General features: G+C 37.8%; 1 protein-coding gene across 1 annotated transcript in view; it reads right to left on the bottom strand.

The window, feature by feature from the left end:
* ESR1 (estrogen receptor 1) overlaps positions 1-17,176 on the bottom strand; it is a 111,873-nt gene that overhangs the window by 79,805 nt on the left and 14,892 nt on the right. Inside the window, exon 2 of the mRNA XM_026044399.1 lies at positions 1,884-2,074. Coding sequence (XP_025900184.1) covers positions 1,884-2,074 — 191 coding nt within the window. The remainder of the gene's footprint in view (positions 1-1,883; positions 2,075-17,176) is intronic.

Raw genomic sequence — 17,176 nt, 5'->3', positions numbered from 1 at the left:
CATGTAAATGTAGCAATAACTAAATTTATTAATTAGTAAGTAGTGTAGAAAACGTAGATGACAGATCCACTGCTGAGAGCCGTAGTTATTACAGACTAGAGCAGAATTATTCAAGTCTTGGTGCAGGACAGTGGAACTAAATGAAGTAGATTAATTTCTTCTTCTTTAATGACCAAAAGCTGAAGATCTGTACTGTACAATTACTGGATAAATAAGCTTTGGCTTTTGCTTCAGAGTATTTTCAATTTTCACTTTGCTTACGGGTTGTCCAAAAACCAGTAATGTCAGTAACAGATGTAAGAACTTAATTCTGTCAATACAGTATTGTTCTAAACAATAAAAAGAAGCATAGAAGCAGGGCATACTTCTCATACTTCTTACCAAAAAAAAAAAGGGAAGTGGGGAGGGAAGAGAAGGGGAAGTTGTTCTGCATAAAAGAACTTAGTTCAGTTCAAGCACAAGGACAAAAATTCAAAATTCAAAAATTCTAAGAATAATTAAGATTCAGTCAGACGACTCAAAAAAAGGAGAGGGGAGGTGGAGAGAAGGACTCAGCTAGAAGAGCTGTTCTCCATACTTTACAAGTTTAAATAAATCATTTGGATGTTAACAATAGAAAAGCATTTCACCCTTTCTTCCTCCAGTCTTACTCATTATTGACTGCTGGCTGTAACCACTGTCTTTTCTTAAAATCATTTAGATGAATCTGGAAAAGCAGAAAAACAAGTAGCTATTAACTAATCACTGACATTCAAATCATTTCATCAATGTCTCCCCTGGAGGCAATCTTTCACTTTTTTCTTTAAAGCTTGGAATAGGTCTGGAGCTGAATGCTGGAAATTCTATTTAACTCCCCTCAGCGGTACTCAGACAACAAAACAGGTAATAATCACACCTTGTGATATGAGGCAAAAACTGTTTTCTCCTATGCTTACTTTAAAGAGAAAAAAAAAAAAAAAAGAGCAACAGGAATTTTTGTACATGTACACTACCTGAAGATGTAAAAAAAAAAAAAAAAAAAAAAAAAAGCATAGCACTTTGAGAGTTTTCTGTTGGAAAGGAAGAAATTTCTTCCTACTTTCTTCTGCAGTGCAAGACAGATACTAATATGATTTGCAGTAGAATCACAACTTCTTTCTCCATTTAGGAGATGTTGCATAAGAGTGACAGACATTTCAGTCAAGAATCACCCTGGTCACAGCAATTAACGCTGTTCTGTTAGCTGTGCTCTCCTCCTCTGAATGCTGTACAGTATATGCTTTTGGCTATACCATGTCTGTGAATTATACTGTCCTGTAAATAGTTCAAAGCTCTACTCTTCTGGAAAATACACATATCATTTCCTACAGGAAACTCCTTTTCCAAATTAGCGCTCAAGAGATTTCTGACATCCCCAAAGCTGTGCTTTGTATGGAACAATCTTTTTATTGGAGCACTAAATATAGATTAAGAAATTATCCAACATGGATTAATATTGAACTGAAAGGCAATTTTCAAGAAAAAGTTGTTCTGAAAAAGTTTTCCTTCACAGAAAGGACATATGCATATCCTGAAAAAGCTGTCAACCAGGCCCAATATGGATTTTTAAAGTAGATTCCTCACTTATTATCTCCATGATCAGATATACAAAAGCCAAGCAGAATGTCAGAATATAGACAGTGTCCCTCCCCCCACCTCCAAAGCTATCTGTGACTAAAAATAAACATGCTATATACCTGTTAATAGCATTCTCCAAATACAGTGCTAAAAATACATGGTAGAGCACAGCAGTTCCTGAAGAACACCCAGTAAATTTCATTCTCCTGGCCTCAGTCTGTAGTCTCAAGTAGCTTCACAGTTTCCTCTGGAGCAAAGAGTTCAAGGGATTCACTTGAACTTATTACCTTGAATACTCCGTTTGAAAAAGGCTTTGCAGCCCTCACAGGACCAGACCCCATAATGGTAGCCTGAGGCATAGTCGTTGCACACAGCACAGTACCGCGTCTCCTTGGTGGACTCCATGGACAAGCTCCCTTTCTCGCTGGTACTGGACATCCTCTCCCGGATGCTGTGGCGCCTGTTATCAGAGCTTGGCCTGTTAAAAAACAAAAACAAAAAAAAAAAAAAAAAANAAAAAAAAAAAAAAAAAAGAAAAGAAAAAAAACAAGCACAAAACTCTCAGAAGTCTTAAGTCCCATCCTCTTCTGAAGACTGTAGGAAAGAAGAGCAGATCTAGCTTTGAAATTATCGAGTTACAGCAAAAAGAAATACTCTTTTATCACTCTCTGTCCTCTTCTAATTGGAAAGGGGTAGAGCAAATAAGATGCAAGAGGACTCTTCCTCACACAGTAAATTGATGTTGTTAGGGCAAAATCTTCTATCCAAAGGGGAATTCCAATATGAAGAGGTACTATGAAAAATCTCACTCAAAAAAGACTTTTTGCACCTGAATTTGCAATCCTTGTTCTCTTTAGAGAAAATTAATCCCCATTCTCTTTAGAAGATCACTTATATAAAAACTATAAAAGTGTTTTTTACACAATAAGAAAAAAGTAGAACATATTAAAAGTTGATGCTTAAGAGTTTTTGGCTTAGTAATTTATGAATCCTTATGCGCAGTACACAGCTGAATGAAAATGGAACAAATCTATGCTGGAAATAGTAATAAGTTTACCTCTAGTAAGAGGTCATTATGGGTAGCTACCGCAGACTTGGTAAATGAGATTCAAAGAGATGAGAGGATGTGCAGTCACCAATAGGAAGAGCAACAATCCTTTCCATCTCTCACTTTTCATTAGAGAGAGAATCTGCCCAATAAAGTGCCCAAGTGACAAATAAAACCGGGTGCAACATGAAGAAGCTTTCTGTATACATTAACTACCAATTTACCATGTGTGCTTTCATTGCTGATTGGTGAACAGGTGGCATTTATCTTCTCAGATCCCCATCCTTTTCTCAAATTTATCCGGCTTTTGAGCCTAGGACACTGGGGTCTTTTAGAATCCTTCTTACTTGCCTAATTTCAATATTCCTTTTTTCAGTGCAGCAAAACTTCATGCGTTTTGATGAGTTGAGGTATCCAGCACCAGGAGCACCTTCCTACTCTAAACCAGTTGTTTCCTACTGTTGCACTTTCCTACTCTAAACCTACTCCAGCAGTTGTCTGATGACTTGTATGCTCAATTGCTCTCCTTCATCTAGCCAAAATTCCCTGACATCTCCTGCTGCGGTACAAAACGTTCATACCAGTCAAAGCTACCTGAGAGCTTTCCCATGCGCTGCCAGCCACCCCACGGAGTCGATTTTCATATGCTTTCTTCCCCAGAATATCAAATATTTTCATTTAACAGCTGTGAATGAATATCACAGTCATTACTGAAACTTAGAAATATGTTAGCTAGCAGAGACTGTTACTGAAATGATTTAAGAAACCTGTTTTCTTTAAATCCAGACTTCTGTATCGAGCTCTACATACTAAATCAGCTTAAGCATTAATTTTAATATTTTTGTACAAGTCCGTATGACCTGTACAGGAGAGAAAGAACTGTGAAGAAGTTCTGACATCACAAAATTCTCTTTTCTTAGTGAAATCAGAAAAATGGGGAAGATCAGACAACTCAGTGACAACTTAACTACCTAAGCAGAAATAATATCCTTGCATAATTTAAATGTGGTTGCATGTAACAACATTTACTGCCCTGCCAGACCTAAGCAATTTTGCCTTCTTCTCCATGTCCTTAATCTTTCTTGAATATTTATCTCAGTGCCTCCTAGTTGACTTCATTTTTTTTCCGGCTTAGCAGTGATCAAAGCTGTTGTTTCTTATCCACCCCATTCCCTGACACTTTCAATTTCATCACCTAATCCATCCTCCCTGTATAATTTTAAATTAACCAAGATGTGCTTTATTAATAAAGCAGAAATCATTTTTATTTATATATGTAAATATATATTCATGTATATATAAAGAAGTGGAAACAAAGTACAATTTTATAAAGTCTGACTTTTAAAATATCTTTTAAAAAATAGTCCATCCAAAAAAAAAAAAAAAGCAAAGGAAAGAAAAGTTCCAAAGTAATTCAATATTTCTGTGGATATGTAGCACAACTATAACATGCTTGCTTAGAGAAGCAATCCTAGTTGCATACAAAATAAAACTTTTCAAATAATAATGTAAAAATAAATAGAATAGCAAAATACCAAAGGGAATCTACCAAAGAGTATGAGTCACTACTCACACCAGGTAATTTAAATTTCCAGCTTTTCAAAATATTTATTTTCATTCAGATCAGGACTATGTTCACTGAGTGATTTTTATTAAGATTATATTTAAGAAGAGAAGAGATTGAATAAAGGCCTGAAACCAACAATAACACTGTTTCTATCTAGAATAAGAAATCTCATGGGGAAAAAAAAATGTACCCTCCAAAGAGAAGCAAGACACATAAAGTGGAACAGGCTGCCCAGGGAGGCTGTGGAGTCTCCTTCTCTGGAGGTCTTCAAAACCCGCCTGGATGCTGCCCTGTGCCACATGCTCTAGGTGTGCCTGCTTGAGCGGGAAGGTTGGACTAGATGATCTCTATAGGTCCCTTCCAACCTTTAAGATTCTGTGATTCTGTGTAAAGACTGCTGAGGAAGATGCAGTAAAGACAGGCGTACTTAGTCTTGCTGCTTGGAGGATATCTATTCCCCAGAGTCTGTCCATCCTGCTGCCGGGATCAGGAAGGCATTGCTTGCTGCAAATAAGTGCCAGGCACTCCATCAAGGAGAGCCCAGGAGGGAGCAAAGCCGCTGCGCTCACCGGCCCACAGCACCCCTATATTTCCAGTTTTGTTCACATCGATATTGCCTTTCCGCTTGCCCATGCTTGGTCACACACTTTTCATGCTACTTGTTACTACACTACTAAGGCCACAACAGATGGTCTGGTTGGTCATAACAGAAGACCACAACAGACCTCTAATGCAGACCTTTACAAAACAAAATGAACCCAGGGATGACCTTGCTGACTTTACTCCCCCAAAATCAGTGCCACTCAAGCACAGCTTTGAGGCAAGGTTTTGAAAATCGGCCTTGCAAAATCATCACATTCAGGCTCTCGGGAACCACAAAAGGAAGCAGATTAAAATGCCCCAGCCCCAACCTCCCCAAAAATAACATCCTATCACCCCTTTCCATTTATATCAAGGAAATTTCAGGCTATTGCAACTGTGGTACTTATTCAAGAGGGATGAATATGGAAACTTTGGGAAGAAAGGATCCTAATAACTCAAAGCTCACTAAATCAAATACTACCTCAAATTTCATACAGAATCAGCTGCTAGCTTATGCACAGCACAAACCACTGATGCTTTGTGTTGACAAAAAATAACATTCCACCCTCCATCCAGTTTTCAGTTAGGTTTCAAGGTTTGGCCTTCTGAAGAACATATTGCAATAATGTAACCCAACTTTGGCAAGATCATCCTACCCAAAATACAATGGCCTGACCATTTCAACAATTTCCTTTGTAATCTATGCAAACAATAACAAAAAGAGGCCAAAAGGTCTTAACAACTATGTTTATCAAACAGAAACAAAAACTCAAACGAGAGAAAGCCCTAGATAAGTCCCTGCTTCCAAAGCCTCCAGCAAAACAAACTAAATTAGAAAGTAAAAAAAACACAGCGTGTGATTTATCACTCTTTTCTAAATAAAACATATAGCAGACATACTGAATTGAAAGTGTTTTAGAACCCACAGGACAGCACAAACTGTCTTCTACAATCACTTTTATGTTTTCTACCTATACCCTCTATACAGGTTCACTCAGTTTGTCAGCAAACAACACGCCTCTGCTTTAAACATTCACTAACTACCTGCAGTGCTAAATCAGCTCGAGAGTTCATTATCCCAAGATTATCGAAAAGTAAAAGGAATGTGTACATGAGGAAAATTGATATTTTTACATCATAATATTCTGATTGACAGATAGAGTGAATTTAGACTATCCCAGAGGACACAATCCATAAAAGAATGAGGTATGGGTCAATTTATTCACAACCTCAGCTTTATTTGAAATAAAGAGCTTTCATGGGTAGGTAAGATTAAGGTGATTAAGGCAAGAATAGTAGTTTAAGCACATGAAGAAGACACTTTGAGAAAGTCTAGTTTTCTGATTTTACATTTACACAAACAACTTAAATCTGCAGCTCCTAAACCTTTACAAAAACAGTCTGAAATTTGCTGTGTAAAAAGTCTCAAAACCAATATTCACTTCAAATGCCACCAAAGTCCAATCTACCTTCTACAGGCTGGATTTATTATAACCCCATTTTACTATTCAATATGAAATTATTTAACTTACTGTTAGAATGTGAATTTCCATCTGATACAAAATACTTACAAAAGATTATTTAGACAAAATTAAATGCTTGAGAAAATGTAAAAGACATCTTACAGAGAACTACTGCGGTAGGAATGCCTGGGTATACAAAAGACCAGAAAATTCCTAAGTAAATTAGAGTACCTCAAAACTGTATGTTCAGAAAGAAGCTCTAATGAATCCCTCCAAAATTGCATGTTATTCAAATGAAAATATTGGTTTAAAAGAGGTATCCCAAGATGTCTAGGGCTGTAATTACACATCGTGTAACATAAAGGAGGAGAGAGAAAGTGTTACTCAGGGTCATATACCAATTTGACAAATAATGGAATATCTTAGGTTAGAAGGGACCTGGAGGCATCACTCCACTCCATGGTACAACTCCACTCCAGGACAGCATCAACATTAGCTCTGTTGCAGCAGCCAGAGTGCGTCCTACAGGCCCAGGAGCTGCCAGTGCTCCTTGGCTATCCCTGCTCAGGTGCATTAAGTTGGCCAGGGCTCCTCCTCAGGGCCGAGTGTGATACATCCATAGTCAGTGGCTCTAAGCACGTTTCACTGACACATCTAATATTTCTTTCTCCTCCAGACATGGTGGTCTCATTTACTCTGGCTACTGGGATAGACCTTCATGTAGCTCCTACCTGCACACAGCATCATCTGGGAGAGGACTGCTGCTTAGCCAGGGACCATGCCTACAGACATGAAACTAAGGAGCAAGCCCTGCCTGGGAACATGAAACAAGCTATCAGGCTGGTGTTTGATCATAGGTCCTGGCCTTGTTTAGTTAACTAATACATATGCAGACCTCTCCTGCTTCGCTGTCCTCGGTTTATTCCCTGATATTCAGCAATTTATTGTCTCTGGTTTTAATTTCAAAAAAGGGAGTGATTAACATTTTCCTTCAATAATGACGATCCTTGCAACTTAATGTCTGCCTCATGAAGCACACCTTTTAATTCATCTGCAAATCCAATATTGGCTGAACATACACTCCTGGGTGAAAATAAACTTGTGGATGAGGAGGTACCTGCAATTCAGGTCCGTACACGAGCTGCAAGGGCAGCCCTTGACCCTCCCTCTTTCATAGCCTTGCACAGCTCACTCAGCCTTCAACAGCTCCTTCCACCAGAGGAAACACCTGATACAATCAGAAGGGCCACCAGAGAAGATCTGTTCAGCAGGTTTATTGCCAACTATGAAAAGGCTGAGGGAAGAAATCTCCATGTTTATCAGTCTAACCTCATTCATTACAGGGCTTTGCCTCATTTTAGGGATTTGGTTCTCAATTCTCCTCCTTCAGAGTGAGAGTAAGCACATTGAAATAGGTGTGCCTGAGTAGCAATGTCTAAATCAATGTGATGAATGGATCAGGGTTAAACAGAAGGTTCAATATTAAAATATTCCTAGAATTTACAGTCTTTTACTGTAAGGCACCAGCAAATGATTTCACCACCAGAAGACACAGGGATGTTCTCATTTGGAACTACAATAAAGAACAACTTGATTTGACAGCTACAGTAAAAACTTAGGAAGAATAATTCCATGTTGACCAAGAACTAGGAGTAGTGAAGGCAGGCTTTGTCAACAAGAAAGCAAAAATTATATCTTTTTAGGTCATCAAACCTTATTTTTCAATATGAAGCCAAACATTTCCCTTGATATTAGTTTAATTATCTTCCATCATCTTTAGTTCAAGTTAATTTTAAAACGAGTGTTTGAAGTACTGTATTTATATATGCCAAGATAAAACATAGCTGAAAAAAGGCCCTCTAACATTAATCTAAGGCCATTAATCTAAAGCCATTTGATAAATTCAGTCTAAACCTGTGCAACCCTTCAGTTCCTTAAAATCTCATTTTGACAGATTTTACTTTTTCTGAGGTACACCACTAATATTTGCAGAATGGATTAAATTCTAGAGATGCATATGTATGCATACAGTCCATCTAGTCTCCATTTACTATTTACTGGATATAAAGGGTACCCAAACTCCTGACTTACCTGCTTGATGTCCAAATTTGGCTGGTTTCTACATTTCCTTCTCCCATAGTTTCAGTCCAGCTAGCAATTTAGCATTTGTCAGAAACATGCACTAAGTCATTTTTCAGTTGATTCCCTTGGTAACAGAAAAGTTTGTCCAACTTTTCTGAAAAATGTAGAAACCTTTGGAAGTTTTGGGGGAGGAGGGACTCTTTTTTAAAAGGAGAAGGCCCTCAATCTGTTTGGAAGTTCAACAAGACTGAAATTTAAACTGCTATAAAAAAAAAGTTGGCAAGTCTAATATAAGCTAACAATGGGTCTTGATCTAAATATTGATAAATTGGAACTATTACATGTAAGTATGTGTTTTTGGTGCTAGCTAGCTGTTTCTCAGTACAGTTGGAATATAAATGTAAACTCAGATATACGGTCATTTTGTTAAGAGCGGTACTGAAGCTGTACCTCATGCAGAAACTCAGAACTCAAGAGTTCTGAAGTCTTGGTAAGTTTTTTTCTTTTTTTTTTCTTAATGCACAGAAGGCTAATAATTTCTTGCAGTACACAATCCAGAGACATTCAGGCATTCTTCATATAAATATACGTTAAAATACGACTAAGATTTTAAACAGAGCACACGGCTGAACTGCTCCTGCACAGCATCTGAACTCAGCTATAAGGTTAGAATAAATTTCCTCTTAGCATTTCCATGGCACTATGGCATTTGAGTGGCTGAAGGATGCTAATGAATATATTTTTTCCACTGAAAGGATGAAAAAATGAAGTTGGGAGAGATTAAGGTCAAAAGTGTATTCTGAATTATGTAGAACCTGATTTTTCTGGGTTCTCCACACTACATACTGTTTTGCATGTTCAGAGTGCTACTTTCCTTAACTGCAGTTGCAAGGATAACTGTTCAACACTTCCATAAATCAGGCTGTAGGACCTCCATTCACCACAAAGGAAATTACAATAAAAAGCAAGACTACTTATGTAGAGTAATTTAAATGATTGATTTGGTTTAAATGACTTCCCAGCTTCACAAAGGCATTTGTGACAAATGTTAAAGAGAGAATTTAGACAGAGAATAGTGCTCTTTGGGCTGGCAATCAACTGCCTTCACATTATATTTCTGGAAGTCTTACCAGTGTTTGCAGCAAATGAGCACAGAATTTATAAACAGTGTCCTATTTCACTATGTGAGCATGATTCATTCCAGAGCTGATCCATTTATACATTGATTTCACTTATGACTGTCTCATAATTTTAATTATTAATATGCATTCTGAGTGTTTTATATATTACTTATAATTAATAAGTATATTATTAATACATTGGTAATTGTTAATAATAAAAAATATCATTATTACTGTATCATAATCCATAGGCACAAAAGGAACATTTGCACAGGTCAGCTTAATTTTCATCTACAAAATATACTTGGTTTGCAAACATAATGTTTCTTCTGGGTGTAGTTTCTCTTCTTAGAAAAAGAGAAATGTTATCTCTTTGCCATTCTTTCATTTCTTAGCTCCATCTCTTGGCACTTCAGTCCAGCTTCAGACTCCTTGTCCAGAAGGTACAACTTTCTTTCCACCAGTGCCTGACCTGAGCTAAATCTACTCCACTTTCCCTATGTGATGATGCCCCATACCCAACCTCCCATTACTCCTTCACTTTTCACTTTGCTTTGTTTTTCTTATTTTCGCAATATTCTGGACTGTAACTTCCCACTCTCTATGATTCTCTATATCATTGTATCCCAGTCTGCTATGTTTACTTAATTAATCTTAATATATAATCCTATTTTTTTTTTAAATGAACTCCACCTGTTTCTCATGTGCATACAAACTTAGATTTGAAGCTAAAGGAGGATTATCATTATCATAAAGGAGGGTTATCAGTTGTTGACTACATATAATTCATTAACCTTAAAGAAAGGATTCTATTTTACATAATAATAACTTTATGGAAACAAAATTACATGAGTTTTTATCAAGACTGAATTTAAAATTTCTTAAGTTCTAGAAGGAGCACCTTGTAGCTCTGACAGAAGCTTTGTCTATATCTTTCCTGAAGAGTGCACCCACAAACAGACATAAACCCCGCAGTGAGGGCTTGCCAGTCTCTGTGGAAACAGATTATTTACCTGTTTATTTTTATTGTATAGAGTGCTCAGGGAATAAAACTTGCCTTTTTAGCAAAAGAATTTTACTGTGTTTATCTTGTGACCCTCTCTACCCATTAGCTCTTTTTCCATGATTTACAACTGTTTTTCTACAAGCCATTCGTCTAGCCAATAATACCACAATTATTGTACTTGTGCATTAAGTTTCTGCTTCCTAAAGGCTGGCACTGCACTGACCTTAGCGAATTTCAGAAATACTTAATGTTTCAGATTCCACTGTGGCAAGCAGCACTAGAAAAATGTTCTTTTATATGTTTGTCTATTAGTGGCCCACTTACAGATGTCTGCTACTTTCAACAACAGGCAAATGCTATCTCTTTATTTAAAAAGCAATGGTGCTATTTTATCTTCAGATTAAAATAAGCAGTACAAATTATTGTTTTGATGTAGTATTTTGTCCCAGATCCCTGGATGTCCTCCTGCTCATTAGGGATCGGCTTCAGTGAAATAACTACCTGCTCCAATTCCCCAGGATCCCAAATCCTGACCAGCCGGCTTGCCCAGGGGTTCTCATTTCCACCTCCTGCCGGGCTCCGTTTTTGCTGGCGTTGTCTCTGACACTCTCTCTCTCATTCTATTAGGCCTCTCACAGCCACTGGTTCATGAAGAGCCATATAATCTAAGGAAACACTGTAATCCACTGCATAAAAGCATGCCAAGTGTGAAGAAGAAGCTGCTGACAGACAGAAAGTGCATTCGGGCACAGCACAGATCCAATTTTCTGCAGCAACGCAGTGTTGGTTGTGTGGCTCTGGGGACAGGAGCAGCGGGAGCCCGGCTGTGGCAATCAGCTGCGCCCAGAAATATGTCAAAGTGGAGGGCCCGACCGTCAAAAGTTCGGGAGCGAAAGGTCATCTGGCATTAGTGTAAACAAGCTGAATAAAATCTGTTCTAAAAGCTGGAAGCTTTAAAAATAACACAGCTTTAACCGACAGTCCCTGGTGTATACCCTGTCCAGCTTTCACAAATTTAGAAATATCTATTCACCTTTGTCTCCACTAAGTTATGCTAAGTTTCAAGGCTAGTATGGAAAGTTGAACTATTGCTTTACATAAATATGTATATATATGCCTTAATTTTAAAATGATTTTTGTGAAAACGATGGTGATCAGACTTTCATGTAAGAATATAACACAGTGGTCAGAACATATCTTTTCTCCAAGTTTTCTTGTTTGTAGAAATCTTCCTTCAGATTTACTCACTTCATCACACTAAACACTTTTCTTTTTCAGCAGCTCACACTCATGAAAGAAATGTTCAGATAAGCTAGCAGTGCACTCAAATTCTACCATCTGGAGGAAAAAAGGTTAAATGAACTCAGTAAGACAGAAAAAGGGCATTTCAGGAAGTATTTTCAGTTTTTTACATCCATCTCCTTACTATTTCAAAGGTAAATGCCAGCAAAAACGTAGGAATCAGTCATAAATTTTGTCTTTCATGGGTTTTCTAGGGCTTTTATGGTCTCATGTGTTCCTTTCTTTCTTAGGCAAGGCCTGTTTTCAAATATTTCAGATTCACATGAGAAGACTGCAGTTTAACCAAGCACCTCTTTAAATTCTTATAAAAAATCTTTCAGTGATTAAAATTAATTAGGATATTTTAGAGAAAAATGTTTGAAAGAAATCAATGTTGTACACCAACTTAAAAACGTATGTTAAATATTGATTCAGATTGTATACTACAACATAAAATATTAGATTACAAAGTTTTTAAAAATGGAGTCTTAAGTAAAACTATAATTTCAAATGGCTATTTCAGGCCATGTTTCAACAAGAAATATTTCACATGGCCTAAATGGCATTTTCCAATCAAAATATAACTTTAAAGGATATATTTCATTTGAAAATGAGTTTTGGGGTTTTTTTTTTAAATAAAATATCCTTTCAGCCCCATATGGTCCCAATAGAGAAAATAGAGCACCCAAGGGCATATGAAAATAAACTTTCATAAAATAAAGCTATTTAAAGAGATACTTGTAAAATTATCAAAATGCAAACAGCCTTCTTGAGTTACCTGATATATGAGCATAGAGCAAAAGACAAATCCCTTCCCAAAGAGTTTAACTGCCCAGGCCATCTATAACACCCTATGCCAGCTGGCAGCAAAAATACAGGAAAAAGACAAACAGTGGTACCACATCTGAAGACATGATAAAGGCAGGACAAGGGAAAGAATCTAGGAACTTGGGAAAACCTATTCCTAATACAAAATAAGGCACAGATGTCACCTACAATTAAAAATGCTTATGTAGCTGGTCAAGGTACTGTGGCTTGCACACAGCTCCTTGCTCAGGCCCCCAAATAATAAATGTAGAAACAGAGCCTCTGAAGTCCTTCAACTAACAGTACACAGTCCAAGGCCTCGTGTTGAAATAGATTAGATTGATTCAAACAGCCCTTCTACTACATTTATATATGAGCATATAAGAGTATATCAGTGCATAAGCAGAATTTTGAGATAGAAAGAGGTAGGTAAAAATGGAATTCCTAAATGTATGGACCTGTTAACGCTTAAGACAGTTTCATCAAACAAAATTATTAGTACATGACATCTACACAGCCCTAGTAATGCTGATGTATCATCAGCAGACAAAACCCTCTGCAAGACTGGAAAATTGCACACTGTGGCTCAATACTTGACTGACAGCCAAAAAAAGGGAACCAATCCTAGTTGCTGCCCATATGCATGTAATACATGTCCAGAAACTCGAATGTGACTAATCTCTTGGATGCTTGAAAGTGTAACAAATATAACAGATTGGACAAAAGCAGATGATGAGTACATGGTTGAGTGTTATGGATCAAAGGCAAGATGACAAATGCATGATGGAAGGCAAATAGAGACCCAATCCAAAAACACATCATACAAACCGGTCATTGTATTCAAAAAGGCTATATTTCACCTGCAGAGTTGAGCTCCCAGAGGCTTTGGAAGGACTATGGTGTCATCAAACCAAGAGAATATCTATGTGTTTAGCCTCTTATTTACCTTTCTCCCTCACTTTAGAAAAAAATAAATAACAAACTATGTCAACCTTTAGTTTTCAGAGGTCTGCATCCTAGGTATGGGGAGGTGTGCGAGTAACTTGCTTTAGTTTACCCTTACATTCCAAATGCAATCAAGACAGATGGGCAAATACATTATACCTCACTAAATCTGAGTAGCTTGGAAGGGAGAAGTGGAGCAAAGAACATTGATCCAGCCAATGTACTTAACTCATCCTCTGGAAATTGTTGAGTTCTACTTTACATGCCAGTTCTTTCCGAGAATCTCCATAGACAGCAAACCATGTGATAAACATGTTAAAAGTTTGAAAGAGAATAATAGAGTCTGGCAAAACCACATAGCACAGTTCCAATGTGCATGCAAATATTGTAAGGCCAGTCCCTGTTGACAAACAATGAAATGAAACATAACTTATTACATTTGTCATGGAGGAAGTACAGAAATAGCAAGACATTTGTAAAAAACAAATATATAATATAGTTAAAAGTATATAAAACACATTTAACATAAATATTAAATATAAATATTTATATGAATTTAATGTAATATGAAGGTTAAAATTAGAGACACTCCATCCTCCCACCGATTTTCAAAGTTTCTTAGATCCTACAAATTGTTCAGGATGCTGGCAAGTATGAAGCATCTCTATCAAACAGATCAGAAGATGATTGTGGAGGACACTTCTGAAAATTTACTGCTAACAGTTACAAATATTGTCATTTTTTCTGTATATTCAAGTACCTCTAACTGCTAGCTGCCATTTTGGACAGTCTTCCTCTTCCTTTATGCTTGCTCTCACTTTATTTTTGGCCAGAGATTCTTACGCCCAGACTAGAACCCTATTCAATAAAACGTCACAAGATTTTGAGGCAAGGGAGGATGCTGAAAGACTGGAGGGGTAGGGAGGAAGGAGTCCATCTGCGCCTTAACGTGGGCTTAACATGCAGGCACATGAACTCTCGCTAGAAATATGTCAGGGGAAATGCCTTGCAGTGGTGGCTTCTGGTTAGATCAGACAAATATTTACATTTACATCAGCAAACTGAAAGACTGAACTGTGTTCTTCTCTTCATTCTTCTGTTTCTTCCCTCCCCTGTCTTCACACTGCAGATCTGTTCTGTGCTTCCTCATGTACATATGAGAGGCAATTTCTACGTTATCTTAATTATCTTGAAGCGTCTGAATTACTCCTTCACAGAGTCATATAGACACATATAACCCACAGACACATTTGCAATGTTGACTCTGCAGCAGTGACCAGAAAACACATGGCTGTGAGCTGAATGAGCGTGAATATATGTCCTCCTGCACATAGTATGTGCATGCAAAACTGCTAGTTGACATGCTTGGGGCAACAATGTGTGAAAAAGGAGGTCTGTTTGCAATCCACAGACTGCCCTTTGTGTTGCTGCTAATTTTGTTGCTAGACTTTAATAAGCTGTATTTTGGGTTTGGCAAATACATGCCATTCACTTATGTCATTTCTTATTCTTCACAGCAACAGAGAATAAGCTGAAATGCTTGGGAGGTGCTGTAATATAACATCTCATTAATCTTCCCACTTTTTATTGTTGATGGACAGTAATTGCTCCCTGACTTACAAATTACGAAGGAAGGAAAATGTCTATTAGATAAATTCAAGAGGGATTAAATGTACACTATTATGGACATGGCAACAGCACTTTCATCATGCCAGTTAAAATCAAATTATATCCTGCTCACATGGCACACACATAATACCAGTGCAAAAGGATCCTTACTGAATCCTCTAATTCTCTTTTTTACAAGTAGACATGATTCTTATAAATGAATGAAAAAAAAAAAAAAACAGGTTTCAACCTCTCTTTATTATATAATAATCTCTCTTGTGGACACAGGTATCAGAAAAAAATAAACAAACAAAAACCACCTATTTACCCATTTCTAGCCCAAATACTGTGATATGTTGCATACAGTTGAATGTTGCAACCATACACTGCACTAAGCTTGACACGGCAAATCTGTTATTTGTGCATGATCCTGCACAAGTCTCAACAGGAAAGCAGCTAGCTGCAGAGCAGAGACAGCTCAGAGATCAACTGCAGGTCCCCTCCTCACCTTTGCTGGGGCCAGCAGCCAGGAGCTGCTCATGAGAGCTCACTGCTCCTGGGCCATCCCTTTGGGGTGGAGTGGGGAGCAAGAGCACGCCCCTAAGCCCGCAGCCCCACTGGGAGCCGACTCCTTTCTCCCATTGCTGCCATGCCCTTGACAGCTCAGATGCATACCTGTCATGTCCAAGGGATGAAAAACAGGATTCAGCAACTCCCAGTTGGGTCTAAGCAGAAACCAGTAGCTATAACTCATCTCTTTTCAAAACAGCCTGGCAGATTTTGCATTTCTTCCCACCATCATGGTCCCGAAAGCTTTCAAGGCTCTCGATTACAGAGATTATGCTTCCAGAAACTCATGATTAATGCCCTGAATGAGCAGCAAGTTAGGGCACAGCTTCAGGCTCTCATCCAGGCTTAAAACAGCCTTAACATCACCCAAATTAAAGCTGAATTTCTGAACAATCTAAGCATTCAAAAGTAGATTCCAAAAATAAAAATAGGTCAATATTTGATTCATCACTTAAAAGTATCTGTATTTTGATCCACTTCTGTTTCTGTTCCACTTTCTTGCTAACGTTAATAAAAATACTGTTAAAGATCAATTACAGTTTTAAAATTAGCCTGATTTTCTTCATGTTGAATGTTTCCATTCAACATCTTAGGTACTCATCTTTGAGTTCAAGAGTAAGCATTAGATATCCAAGTTTAAAACCCTAGTCATTTGACTTAACGTACATATTTCCATAGACCTAGACATCACCAACCTAAATAATTTTAACTAACAGCACTCCATTGTCAAATGAAGAAACACAAAGAATTTGAACCAGACTAGAATGCATAATATACTAAGTGGAAAAGAAAACCAAGAGCGCAGAGATTCAGCCTAAAGAGGTCATAGCTTTGTCTCTCACTGCCAGCTTCAGCCCTGCTCCACACATCCAGGGGGACCTGCCAGACAAGCCGACTCTGTGATTCCTGTTTTCACTTGGTGAATCATTTGCGTTCCTAGCGTGGGTTCTCAGCTCCAAACACCCCACATGTGCAGCAGCCAAACTGTGCAAGGATATGGAGAGCAGTAGGCACTGCAGGAAAGGTGAAAAGCCCCTCTTACCTGTGCAGCTCTGCATCAGGATGCATACAGGAGGGCTTGCTGTTGCACATACCAGCGAGGCAGGAGGTGAGAAAAAGACATGGGAAGGAAGGGAGGAGAATCCTCCGCCAGATATGATGCAACTGCACAGACTTCTGAGCACATATTTCATTACAGAGAATAGGGCCCTGCTAAAGACCGTCATTTCTGAGGTGAACACAATGGAAATAAGTACTTGCAAATAGTTTTTGTTTTGATTTATGCTCAAAAGACTGTCAAATAAATGGTTCAAGTTCATTTATGGTGACAGGAGAAAGCTATTTGAATCAGTCATCAGCTTAAGTTCCCCCAATGTATACGTGCAGACGCAAAGAATGAAAGAGATCTCAGACAAGAAACTGAACTGACCTCCAATTTTGTCTAAAGAAGTTGTTATTTTTTGTCTTAAGAAGTTGTTATTACTATTCTACTATTTTGGA

This window comes from Nothoprocta perdicaria, unplaced genomic scaffold (genome assembly GCF_003342845.1).
Source record: "Nothoprocta perdicaria isolate Ctin4 unplaced genomic scaffold, notPer1 scaffold_36, whole genome shotgun sequence".
In the NCBI taxonomy this organism is placed as follows: Eukaryota; Metazoa; Chordata; class Aves; order Tinamiformes; family Tinamidae; genus Nothoprocta; species Nothoprocta perdicaria.
This window is presented reverse-complemented; position numbering and strand designations above follow the sequence as displayed.